General features: G+C 37.4%; 1 protein-coding gene across 1 annotated transcript in view; it reads left to right on the top strand.

The window, feature by feature from the left end:
- The window catches only part of LOC132141610 (E3 ubiquitin-protein ligase znrf3-like), an 81,708-nt gene that overhangs the window by 39,544 nt on the left and 29,385 nt on the right, over positions 1 to 12,779 (top strand). Inside the window, exon 2 of the mRNA XM_059551293.1 lies at positions 4,569 to 4,691. Within this exon, the coding sequence (XP_059407276.1) occupies positions 4,569 to 4,691 (123 nt within the window). The remainder of the gene's footprint in view (positions 1 to 4,568; positions 4,692 to 12,779) is intronic.

The following is a 12,779-nucleotide window of genomic DNA, read 5'->3' as shown; positions in this document are numbered from 1 at the left end:
TTTCTAATAATTTTTCTGCATTCCATTTTAATTAAATATTAATAAGCAAAAGCATTTCTAATGATTTGACTAGATTTTTTAAATTCCATCACATTCCGCGTTATACTGTAAGTTCCGTTTTCTTTTACTTGATCCACAGTGTCTCGGAAATCATAGCCCTACTACAGCACATAGAATTAAAATGATAGTTGAAATATAAAAATAAAAGCTAAAACAAAATATTAATACATTCTATAATGTTATCTAAAATAACACTGCAAGATTTTTGTCTACCTGTTCCGATTATTACAGTATACAGAGATTGAAGATCGAGATTAAATGAAAAGGTCCTACTGTTTGGTTCAACCAAAGAAACCAAGCCTGGCCTAATATTTTTATGAGTGTTTTTGATTTGAGTTGAAGCTGGCCCTCACTGTTATGAATTGGCCCCAGGCAGATGTGCGAACACATGCTGCTTTCTTTGAATTGCAGGATGCTTTGAACCCCCAACAAGTTTAATCAAACTCCGCCAACCCATCAGAAGAAAAGCCTTAAACAAACGGGTGCAGGAGAAACTCTGCTACCTGGACCGATTCTGCTGAGGAGGCTGAAATACTTGATGATCAAAGCATCAGTGAAGTGAGTGTCTCACAAAGTTGGTGTGAGTGGCATTTTGATGTTTTTTTTTTCTTTTTGAGATGGGAATGGTTCTGATTAACTCTAAATCAGGTCAACCCTCATTCAGAGGTGAAGAGGAGAACAAACAGTTTGCTTTTGTCCATCTCTCCTTTTTGCTATCAAAGACAAATATTTTAAAGGCTTAGTGTTGCCGTTATTAAGAAGGGTGTACTTTTATTTGTACATTTCATCCTTTTATAATTCTTATCATCTGTTGGTGCAAGCGAAAGACAAACAAACAAATAAAGGGGGTGAAAACTAAGCAGCACATTGGCAGCTGTCCATGTATAGAGAGAACTTGCATGTCTATATCCATTGAGAATCACTTACACCATTGCAGCACTTTATGTACCTCACCAATCTGACCTTTTTTTTTATTCCGCTGATGCTTAAGGTGGAACTGTCATCATAGTGGTTCCCACTGTGATTTCATTGAGAACACTGCCCATGAAAGGAGATATACACATGTGAACGTCTATACAAGAGACGAGAGGCGCTGAGGGTGGCGGAGCTGAACAAGGCACACCTCTTTTGGTGGTTGAAGATGAGATGGCTGTGTGAAGCGCAGAATGATGGACAGAAAAGGGAGAGATTGGGGAAAATGTACAACTGTGTAGAGGTCGACCGATATATCGGTCGGCCGATATATCGGGCCGATATTTGTCATTTTTTAATATATCGGCATCGGGCGATATCCGTGTTTAGTAGCGCCGATTTAAAGTCAGGCACGTCGGCGGGCAGCCCCGTGTTATTGGTGCGGTGGAAAGTGCTGCTGCTGCCACTGCATGTGAAGCACCCCAAGCCAAAACTTTTGGAAGATTCAACAGCAGTCCTGGGAGATAAAGGTAGTCAGAGAATTTCACTCTGTAAATGGGGTGGAGAAGTTGGCAGTTGGCATCGTCGTTTAAATTAATGATCAATTACTTAAATGCTGCAAAATGCGTCTGCAGCGGTATTATTATTATGTGCAAAAGCCACTTGGAAAAAAAGCTTTCTCACCCGAATTAAAGGGGTTTTAGTCTGAATAAAATGCTAGTAGCAGGACTGTAAAATGAATAGATGTGATTATGATCATTTGATAAAATGAAGAGAGCGCACCATACGTTGGAGATCATTTTACTTTGTTGACTGTTTCTCGTCAAGGAAGGCCGCTGAATGCGCCTCTTTAAATGGTTTCGTGGTGCTTGTTGTTGTATTTTAAAACGCATCTGCAATGTTTTCAAATGACACACTATAGTAGTGGGGCAACGGATCATCATTGATCCGTGATCCGTTCGGATCAATATCTTCGGTTCGGCACACACGTGACCCGCGGATTGATTTATGAAAAAAAAAAGTTGCGCATGTTCAGTCCACACTCAGTGGTAATGGCGAGCGAAGGAACGGAGGAGCTTGAACGGCCCGCGCATTTTGTATTCCCTGTCAGATATAATGATGAGGAAAGAAGTTAGAGTGAAAATATTGTGCCAGATCTTTATGAACAGGAGAAGAAAACAGTTGTGGATGAACTATCCCGAGCATCCTCTGTTGCGCTCACGACAGACGGGTGTACGTCCAGGGGGACGGAGAGCTCTGTGACGATAACTGCTCACTTCATCACAGCACACTGGAAGATGAGAAGTCGGGCTATTATGTTAAAAAGAAGATATTATGTGCACTTTAAGTTGATTTCATATATTTTAATTTAATAATTTAATGTTAATAAAAAAAAGACAAAACGTATGTTTATTTGTCTTGGCCTTTTTTTTTTTTTTTGCTGATCCAAAAAATGATCCGATCCATACGAGGACGAGCGAGCGCGGGTTTGACTAGATGTATTTGGAGGTTATTGCTCACGTCTCGTTCTGCACATATCCAAATGTTTCCATTTTCGCAATGTATCTGAATGTTAAACTATAATATTTTTTATTTATTTAATGTAAACTAGATGATAAAGATCATCCTCTTCACATGAGCAAAAACGTCCTTGGCATAACAGCAGAGTGGACTGCTATACTACGGTCTATTTAAACTGACCAGTGTAACCTTTTAAATGTTTGGTTGACTGTACTTTATTTTAATAATGAACAGACTGCGATGTAAGTTTGTAAATTAGATATGTTTGACTTTTGACAAATGATTGACTTTTATATATATATATATATATATATATATAACCTGTTTTATATATTTAATACTTGGTCAGTTTATTGATTTTGTTTGGTTAACTTTGGATAGTGTGACATTTTTGCATGCAAATGAAGGGGAAAACTTCCAAGATATCGGCCCTAAAAATCGGCAGCACATATCGGCCATCGGCTGACCCTGACCTCTAAACATCGGCATCGGCATCGGCTATAGAAAAACCCATATCGGTCGATCTCTACAACTGTGCATGCAGCCCGTTGTTGGGGGTCTACTGGGAAATGTGTTGGGGCGGCTTGGGGGGAAACATGAGTATTGGTGCATGTGTATTGTAAAATAGGATTACAGAATGCAAATGGTAGCAGGTGCAGTGTGTGACTTTTCTTGCATGATATATTTCAGGTATTGCAAATTGGCCTACCTTATCAATATCAATACGTAGTTACTTGGGAAGCAATGTCAGTGTGCTCCAGAAAGGTAGGCTAGGCTAAACTACATGAGAAATTAGGGAAGATGTATATAAATCTGTTTAGCAGCCATGTGCCACATTGGTTTGCCATCTTTGACTTCTGACGGCCCACTTCTTTTTTTTTGAAACTGCTGCTTAATTAAATAAATGCAAGGTTCCCAATGAATGCATTGTAGATGGCCACTGATTAGATTCAGCCAGAGTTTCTTACATTTATGCATTTGGCAGATGCTTTTATACAAAGCGACTTATTGTGCATTCAGGATATACATTTTTTTAACCAGTATGTGTGTTCCCTGGGAATGGAACCCACAACCTTTGCGCTGCTAACACAATGCTCTACCATCATGCCACAGGATCTTAATGTTAACTTATATTTTTGCAAGACAACTAAGGTATCCATGATCACCCTGCTTTAATATGTTGTAAGTTTAAATAAGAAAAAAACACAACATCAGCTAACTTTTATGCAAACGTGGAATCCAAGGCCTCTTGGGAGCTGATGTGGCTTAAGTTGATAATCAGCTTTTTCAGAGTGGTAATCCAATTTGTTCATTTGTAGTAGCACTTCTTAGCATATTTGCCCAGAAGCTCTCAGCAATGTGCTGGGAAGGGGTCAAATCAGTTGTCTTGGTGATGTGTATATATGTTTATGCACCAATATTATCAATGTGCACCAATATGTAAAGGATTTTCCAGTGAAGCTAATAGTACTAAGAAAATAATAAACCGCCATTCTCAAGCAATGCATGGCCTCATTCAGTACTTGTGTAATACCCAAACAATCTTTAACCTAGTTTTTTTTTTTTTTCATTTTAGGGTGAGTTTTATCTCATGGAAGATTTCCATTGATAAACAGCCATGCTGTCAATTTTCAACACATCAAAAGCGCTAGATTTCACACTTGGAGCACCTGAAAGATGGCATTTGAGCCAAGAAGAGTGAATCTGATGGTTCAGAACACACCTAGTGACAGGATTTATCATGTCTGCACCATTTAAATCTTTGCTGTTCAGCAGAAGTGGCGCGTCGATGTAGGCCAGTTTATAAAGGAAGTGGAGTTATGGCACAATGTGTGTATAATATAGTTATGGTTTATCATTTAAAGGTGCACCACTGCATGACATAATGCAATATGAAATTCTTTCTATGTAAATTTATTGAAATAAAATCCATGCATTTAAAAGCTTTCTTTGTCTTGCAGTCAAGTCTTTGTAAAAATCTGTTTTCTAATCTGTCTTTTTTGGGAATGGAAGAGTGTGTTCCTAGAATTTGATTTTGGATTGAAACATTGAAGCACATTTTCTTGGTCTTTCAGATGCACCCTTTGGGCCTGTGTAACAATAACGATGAAGAGGACTTGTACGAATATGGCTGGGTTGGAGTGGTCAAACTGGAGCAGCCCGAGTTGGACCCCAGCTGCCTTACTGTACTGGGCAAGGTAAGGATGTCCCTCGATGTCTTACTGTAGTAGATTAGATCAAAGTTCTGTTCAGAAATGTCAATGCAATGTGTATATTTCCCTAAAATAGTATTATTTGTGTATATTTTCATGTTGGCAAAGGCAGTTTTGGCAGCAAGGATTCCACTTTAATGCATACAGTTTAAAATACTTTCAGTGTGGTGTTGGCTACCATTGCGCTTTTAGACACACTGAACAAATCCAGATCCAGATGAAGCATTTCCTAATTGGCCGAGCTTTCTGCAGTCTCAGGACACCAATATCTGTTTGCGTGTTTGATCTTTTTATGGGGAAATTTGGAGATTTCCACACATTTATACTCAGCAGGATGCTCTTGCTCTAAAACGGCTAAATATTTTCCCATGTCTAATGCTGGAATGGGCTCAACGTTACACATGACACATTCTCCCTTTTGGATTCCAATAATAAGCATTCATTTAGTTTTCTGCTTTTGTCTTATTGGCACATGGGAAGTTGGTGCACACTGTGTGATTTTTAGCTGTTTTAATATCTTTGATTTCTAGAAGTGTGTCATGTCAGTAAACTGATTTTCAAACATTTGCCAAAGAGCATCAATGTAGTTCTTTGTAGTATTTTTTTTGGGGGGGGGCGACACTTAGCATAAAACAAACACAGAATGCATTCAAAACAAAATTCTGAACATCAGCGGATATGATTTCCGGAAAGTTCACGTTAGGTGAACGGGGGTAAACACATTCCATTTCTTTTTCTTTCATAATAATGGGATAGAAAACATCCTCCCCTTCTTTTGTGCCAGTGCTATAATTAGAGAGTCGGCTGTGATAATCGGCCGTCTGATATAGGCCTGTGCTCGGCTGGGGTTCTCTTTCGAGTCCCGGCATCAGTGTCTGTCAGGTCTCGCCAGCATCCCTTTGACCCGCTTGTGCCAGCGTGTCCCTGCTGTGCCACCCCTGCCATTACTTTTGTTTTTCTTCTCCTTTCACTGTCTCTTTTATCTTTCCTCTGTTGTCTGAACATGCACTGTTGTTCATACTTTTTTTTTCTGAAAGAAAATCAGTCAAGATTTCTAGAAAAATATTAAGCAGAATAGTTGTTTTCAAAATTGATAATAATAATAATAATAAAAAACATAAAATATTTGAAAAAATTCCCTCCGGTAACTAAATCAGTGTTTGGTTGAAATGAGTAACCTCATGATGTTCAGTTCTGTTCATGGTTTTCAAACATCTGTATTCTTTCCCAGATGTGGATGGATTTCACACTGTATTAAACATATGCAAAAGAAGCATGATAGCTGTCGTTATTACAGTCAACATGCATCTTATTTTTGCAGATACTCCCAAACTTTTAACAGAGCATTTTATTCGGTTTGAGTTTTTAATTTAATTTAATTTAATTTAATTTAATTTAATTTAATTTAATTTAATTTAATTTAATTTAATTTAATTTAATTTAATTTAATTTAATTTAATTTAATTTAATTTAATTTAATTTAATTTGGTGTAATGCCATTAAAAACAAACAAAGCCAGACCTCACTTTTTTTTTTTTTTTCGTTTAATTTTCTGAACTGGTTTTGTCCAAGAATGAGTAAATCCACATTTTCGATGTAGATGAAAAATTCTGCCATTACTCACAATCACATTGTTCCAAACCTGTAAGTGATGACATTTGGGTGAGTGATGGCACTCTTAATAACAAATGTGCTTCATGATGCCATAGAAGAACCTTTTAGTCTTAAAGATTGCATAAAGAACCTTTAACAAAACAATGTGACAATTTGATGCCAAACAGAACTCCTTACCTACAGTGATATGCAACATGAAGTGGGTCACAGGAATGGTTTGTCTTCACTTTAAAGACACGAGCGTCTTGGGTTCGGTGCACTCTGCCCTGTGTGTATTTGAGGAAAGGTCATGTAGGCTCCTCTGATATGTGTAAGGTCTTGACGGAGCTGCCCTGCTGACATGTATATGTACACAGTTTCTTCCTCTGTTTCCTGTCTCTGTCCACAGAGAGCTCACCTCCCACCTCTCCTGCTTCCTCTTTCGTTCCTGCTCTTTCTTTTGTTCTGATGCACTGCTCTTTCTCACCTACACTAGTCTCATCATTTCATTGGGAATCCTCAGGAAACTAGTTTAAAGTGTTTATGGATCATGCCTGACCTGATGCCTTGTGCACTGGTTTCCTCGGGAGCCAATAAGAAGCCTGTTTTGAATCGGAGGCGTGTCATGAATTCATTCATGATTCTTTAAGTGAGCTCGGGTTTTGGTTGTTTTTAATGGCAGCACACCAATAATTTTTTATAATTTTTTTTGTTAGAGAAATTAATGACATTCTTACAAATCTTTAATGGTGTACATTATTATTTACAGAAACGTCTCTTTTTTTTTTTTTTGTATCGTACACAGATTTAGTTGTTTTTCCCTTGGTGAAAGTACTTCATTAATTCCCAGCAGGTCCCTCCTCTTTTGATCTGTTTGTTGGTTGGTGTCTTTCTTTCTCTCTTTTTTTGCCTCTTTGCCAGCATGATATCCTTCTTTTTTTCTCTGCTCTGACACATGCAAAACTGTTCTGTCCTTTCATCTCCTGACCACATACTGAGTTTTTCGTTCCCATTGCATCAGTCCACATGCTTCTGTGTGTGTGTGTGTGTGTGTGTGTGTGTGAACAAGCCCAAATATGATCTGCTTTTAAGTGGAAATGGTCATGTAACATGGGTAATCCATGGTATTTTATAAACCGTGTGTGTGTGTGTGTGTGTGTGTGTGTATTCATATTAGGGATGGGCGTTTTCCGCAAATATCACATTCGAATATTTGAGCTCACAAAAAACGAATATTCGAATATTCGTTTATTTAAATTAAGTTTAATGAGACAGACGTTATTTTTCAGCAACATTTATTGTTTCCGTCATTTTGAACAAGCTTACACACAATAAACATTACACATCGTGTTTTGTAGCTGAAAAACTTTAACAATGCATGCAAACAAACAAAAGTACAGATTAAAAGCAAAAAAAAAAGTGTATCGCGCCTTTTGAGCACTCAAGTTCGTTATTTCCAATGTAGGCGCGCGGTATGCGCGCTCATAATGGAAGCGACGCGGTGCGGTGCCCGTTTTTTTCCAGGCGCGTCCGCACCACATCGAGTTTACATCTCAACTTTTCAGAATGCCACAAGCACACCGCAGGTCATGTGACAAGAACTAAACACTTCAGCTTCATCCTTTCCCGTAAAAAGATGAAGGAACAGCTGATCATATCTGTATATGGATTGCCATTTTGAAATAAATTTAGTAGCAGAGCTACTGAAAGTGATTTTTTTGTGCTGCAAATCCATTTATCCTTTGCTGAAATTTCCACGTCTTCATGGAGAGAGCGCGTCATTGTTGCTTAGCAACGGCAGACGCCTCAGGAGCGCTTTTGCCCGAGCACTTTGGAGAAGGAGAAAGCGGCGCGACTAGCGTTTTCCACGCGTTTTTAGGCACGATATGTGAACGGCCCCTTATTCATTCATTAATTATTTTTTGCTTGCATACATCTTCAAATATGCCGTGGAGAATCACAGAAAGTGACCAAATTAGGTTTTATTGTGAACTTTTTTTTTTTTTTTTGCGAAATTCGAATATCATTTTTATTTATCGAATAATTAGAGCAGAACGAATATTCGAATGTTCTACTATCCGTGCACACCCCTAATTCATATATATATATATATATATATATATATATATACACACACACACACACACACACACTACTAGTCAAAAGTTTGGGATCAGAATTTTTTTTTTTTCTTCTGCTCATCAAGGCTGCATTTATTTTGATCAAAAATATGTAATATTGTGAAATATTATTTTGATGTAAAATAACGTTTTTCTATTTTAATATACATTAAAATATAATTTATTTCTGTGATGTGCAGCTCTATTTTCAGCATCATTACTCCAGTCTTCAGTGTCACATGATCTTCAGAAATCATAATAATATGATGATTTATTATCAGTGCTGGAAACTGCTTAAATTCTTTTGGAAGCTGTGATACTTTTTTCAGGATTCTTTGATGAATAAGGAGTTAAAAAGAAGAGCATTTATTTAAAATAGAAATCTTTTCTAACAAATATACACCAAAGATCAAAAGTTTGGGGTCAGTCAATTTTTATTCTTTTTTTATTTAGAAATTAAAACTTTTCAGCAAGGATGTGTTCAATTGATAAGAAGTGATAGCAAAGATTTATATTGTTAGAAAAGATTTATATTTTTAATAAATGCTGTTCTTTTTAAATTTTTATTCATCAAAGAATCCTGAAAAAAGTATCACGGTTTCCAAATTTTTTTTTTTGATACATCTAATAATAAATCAGAAAATTTGAATGATTTCATCAGGATAATATTAATTCCTATGGGATAATATTTTCTGACTCCAAACGTTTTTACAGTAGTGTGTATATTGATATCATTCATTATTCCCAAGTCTTTTAAAGACACATAATAGTGTAGAAAAACAGTAATATTGCCCTTGAAGTCATAGTCACCATTCTGCTATGATTAATCGCATCCAAAATAAAATAATGTTTATGTAACGTGTGTATATTATGTATATTTAATATACAAACACATGCATATATACATTATTATTATTATATATAGGAAAATGTTGTTTATATATTAAATATATTTATATATAATATAAAAAAGAATATTAAAATACAAAAGTAAATGTATACTGTATGTGTGTTTATTTATATATACATAATAATAATACACAGAACACACAAATGTTATGTAAATAAAAGCTTAATTTGGATGCGATTATTAATAGACAGCACTAATATAAACACAATCATTCAAATTTTTAGGCTCAGAATTATTTTATTGTATTTCTTCATCATTATCAGTTAAAATTGACTATTTTGTAGCAGTGTAAAAGTACATCTTAGATAAATGCTACTTTTTTTTTCTTTTTTTTTTCTATTCCTCGAAAAAACTTTTTTGAGAAGTAAAAAAATGTAACTTTTTTGCAAAAGTAAGCAGCACACAACTGTTTCAACATCCAATTTAAACCTCAAAATCAATCCTTTTTTTCTTCTAATGTTGACATCAGTGTTTGATATTGTGTATGCACTTTTATAGTATTTATTAATCTTCTGTATTCGCTTTTATTATTTTTGGTTTTGCTTTATACACTTTTCTTTCATGCATGATTCGTATGGATCTGATTACTGAATGCAAAGTCTGAATTCTAGGAGATTCTCTGTGTCGTGATGATGAGCATGAATGCACACTCACTAGGAGTTTCTAAATGAACAGCAGCTGCACGCAGTTTTTGGTTGAAATCCCCAAACTGTTTACTTAAATATTAAATTAATAAAGGTTTTTTTTTTTTTTTTTTTTTTTTTTAGTTCAAGCTCAGTTTTAGTTCAGTTAACGAAAAGTAGTTTATGGATAACCGCTCTGGTAGAAATATCAGCATGCATTGGGTTTTAGTTTTGGTTGTTAGCATGCACACCATCTAGGAGTAGCAGGAGGGGGTGAGGGGTGAAAGGGGACGCTTTCTGAAGCGCGAAGCGACGTTGGGGCCCTAACTCTGGGGTTTCTCTCTTGTGTTTGTGTATGCCTCAACTTACTGATATTATCTCACTGGGTTTTCCTTTGCTTGGTGTCAAAGGTTCTCTCCCAGTGGGCGGAGCTTCTTCTGATTGGCCGCAGGTTTCTGTTCCTCCGCGAGTATGAATCATGGCTTTGTCACAGTCCTAGCCCTCTATTTAAAGAGAGAAGAAAAGAAACCCGTGGAGTTTAAGACAAGGCTGAGAGAGGGAGACTCACGGCGGTGTCTCGGTTCAAAGAGCTCCTCTGGGAAGTATTTTGTTTTGGTGTTTACAACAGAACGAAAACCAAAGCACCTGTGGATTTTTCCCAAACGAATCGAGCCGAATATGCGTGACGCATCACTTTGAGGGTGGTGCTGCGAACAGAGCGTGTAATGTTGTGTCTGCCAGACACGGGAATAATATATGTGTGTGTTTCCCTTTGAACGCCGTGCCACGCTGGGATGGGCTGAGTCACTTGGCAGGCTTTTTTTTTTCCTTTTCCTTTCATGGATTAAGTTCCATCCTGGAGTTTTAAGACTCTTTTATGCTCCGGAGGGGGTGGTCTCTCTGTGTGTGAGGGGGTCAGCTGTGAGTGACTTGGAGGGCTACAGAAAAAGAGAAGGGAGAAGAAAGCGTTAGCACACACCTGCTAATTGAGAGGAAGTTGAGGACTTGAAAGAGGGGGGCGAGGAGAAATGAAGGATTGAGAGGAAAGTAAAGAGGGAGATTCAGAGCAAAAAAAAAAAAAAGATTGTTTTTGCTGCATTTTTTCAAGACAGCAAGACAATTTCAAGACAATGATGCTGAAAATACATCATTATTTTAAAGTATATTAAAATAGATTTTGAATTGCAATGATATTTTATAAAAATTCATTGTATTTTTGATCAAATAAACGCAGCCTTGATGAGCATAAGGAGCCTCTTAAAAAAAAAACATTACCCCAAAATACTCAATGACATCAAAATAGAAGGTTTCATGATATTACTATTATTTTTGTTTTTAATCAAAGCTGAGATTTATGTCCTTCCATTGAAGGTCCATTCCACTTTGACAATGAAAAAAAAAAAAAGTTCTAAAAGGAGGTTTTCACTTCCATGCAGGCGAATCATTTTGGAAACTTTTAGTTCAGCATTTATTTTTTCTTAAGTTACACACCTAATGTGCAATTGTTAATAGTCCTTTATGTTTGTTGCTTGCCAGACTGTACGAACGTGATGATCATGTCACACTGCGATCTCATTGTCATTAATGTCAGACTACGACAGTCATGTTATCTACCCATAGACCTCAGTGACTGTGAGCTGCATTGAAATGATGGAAAATTATATGAATGGCACCAAAACGGCCAGCATATTTAGGAAATACAGTGTAAGCATCCCTATACACCCACAGGAAAACAGTGGCACAACCGGTGTATATCATAGAAAAGACAACATATGAATTCCATGAAAAACAAAGACAGTTCGACATTCGTTGTAGAAGTTGTTACACTGATTTGGTGACTGTGCACCAAATCTTCTTCTAATGAGAAATAGTTTTGCCAAATCTTTTGTGTCTTGTGAGGATGCGATCTCTTCTGAAACTCTAGACGAGATGTGTGAGATTACCAGGGCCTCTGGGAATCTCTGCAGGAGCTTTACGTCTCCATCTACACTGCATTTACTCTCTTTGCCATCGAGGAGAAACAACTGAGATGTTGAACAGAACTCATGTGCGATTGGTCTTTCCTGAGGCCGGGCTGAACTGGAGAGAACTGGACTGGAGAACACACCTGGTAGCCTCAGGTCAGGTAAAGATCCGGCTGGTAAAGTGTGAGCGCAGAGAGGGACTGTGGGCGGTTGAATTACAGCGCTCTGGAGCAGAAGGGAAAATAGAGCAAGAGGGAGAGTGCTTCTCCTGTTCCCTGCTCTCTCTCTCTCTCTCATACACAACAGCCTAGATAAGATGAACGAATGAAAGGCAGTGGTGGAAAAAACAGAATGAACGTGCGAGAAGACGCAAGGATTTTCCATCAGATGCCTTTCTTCATCAAAAGAGAGACACCATTTTTTTCTACTTGTGTCAAAGTGCTGCCCCCCCCCCCCCCCCCTGCTGCAAGGGTTAATCTAAGCGCTGAAGGCCATTGTGGTCATGTATAGGCCGAGTCTAAACCTGCTGTTCTGTTTGCCCGGGGAGAAATGCAGCTCACCAAACGCAGATCCCATTACAAAAACAAAGACGCATACACAAAGTGTCTCCCTCACTGACACACACACACACACGTTTGTTTTTGTGAAAAGTGGGTTCATCCCATAGGTATAATGGTTTTTATACTGTATAAACTGTATATTCTATGGCCCTACACCAACCCTACACCTAACCCTAACCCTCACAGGAAACTTTGTGCATTTTTACTTTCTCAAAAAAACTCATTCTGTATGATTTATAAGCGTTTTGAAAAATGGGGACATGGGTTATGTCCTCATAAGTCACCCTCTCCTTGTAATACCTG

This window comes from Carassius carassius, chromosome 5 (genome assembly GCF_963082965.1).
Source record: "Carassius carassius chromosome 5, fCarCar2.1, whole genome shotgun sequence".
NCBI lineage: Eukaryota > Metazoa > Chordata > Actinopteri > Cypriniformes > Cyprinidae > Carassius > Carassius carassius.
Note: the sequence above shows the minus strand (reverse complement) of the source record. Positions and strands in the feature narration are given on the sequence as shown.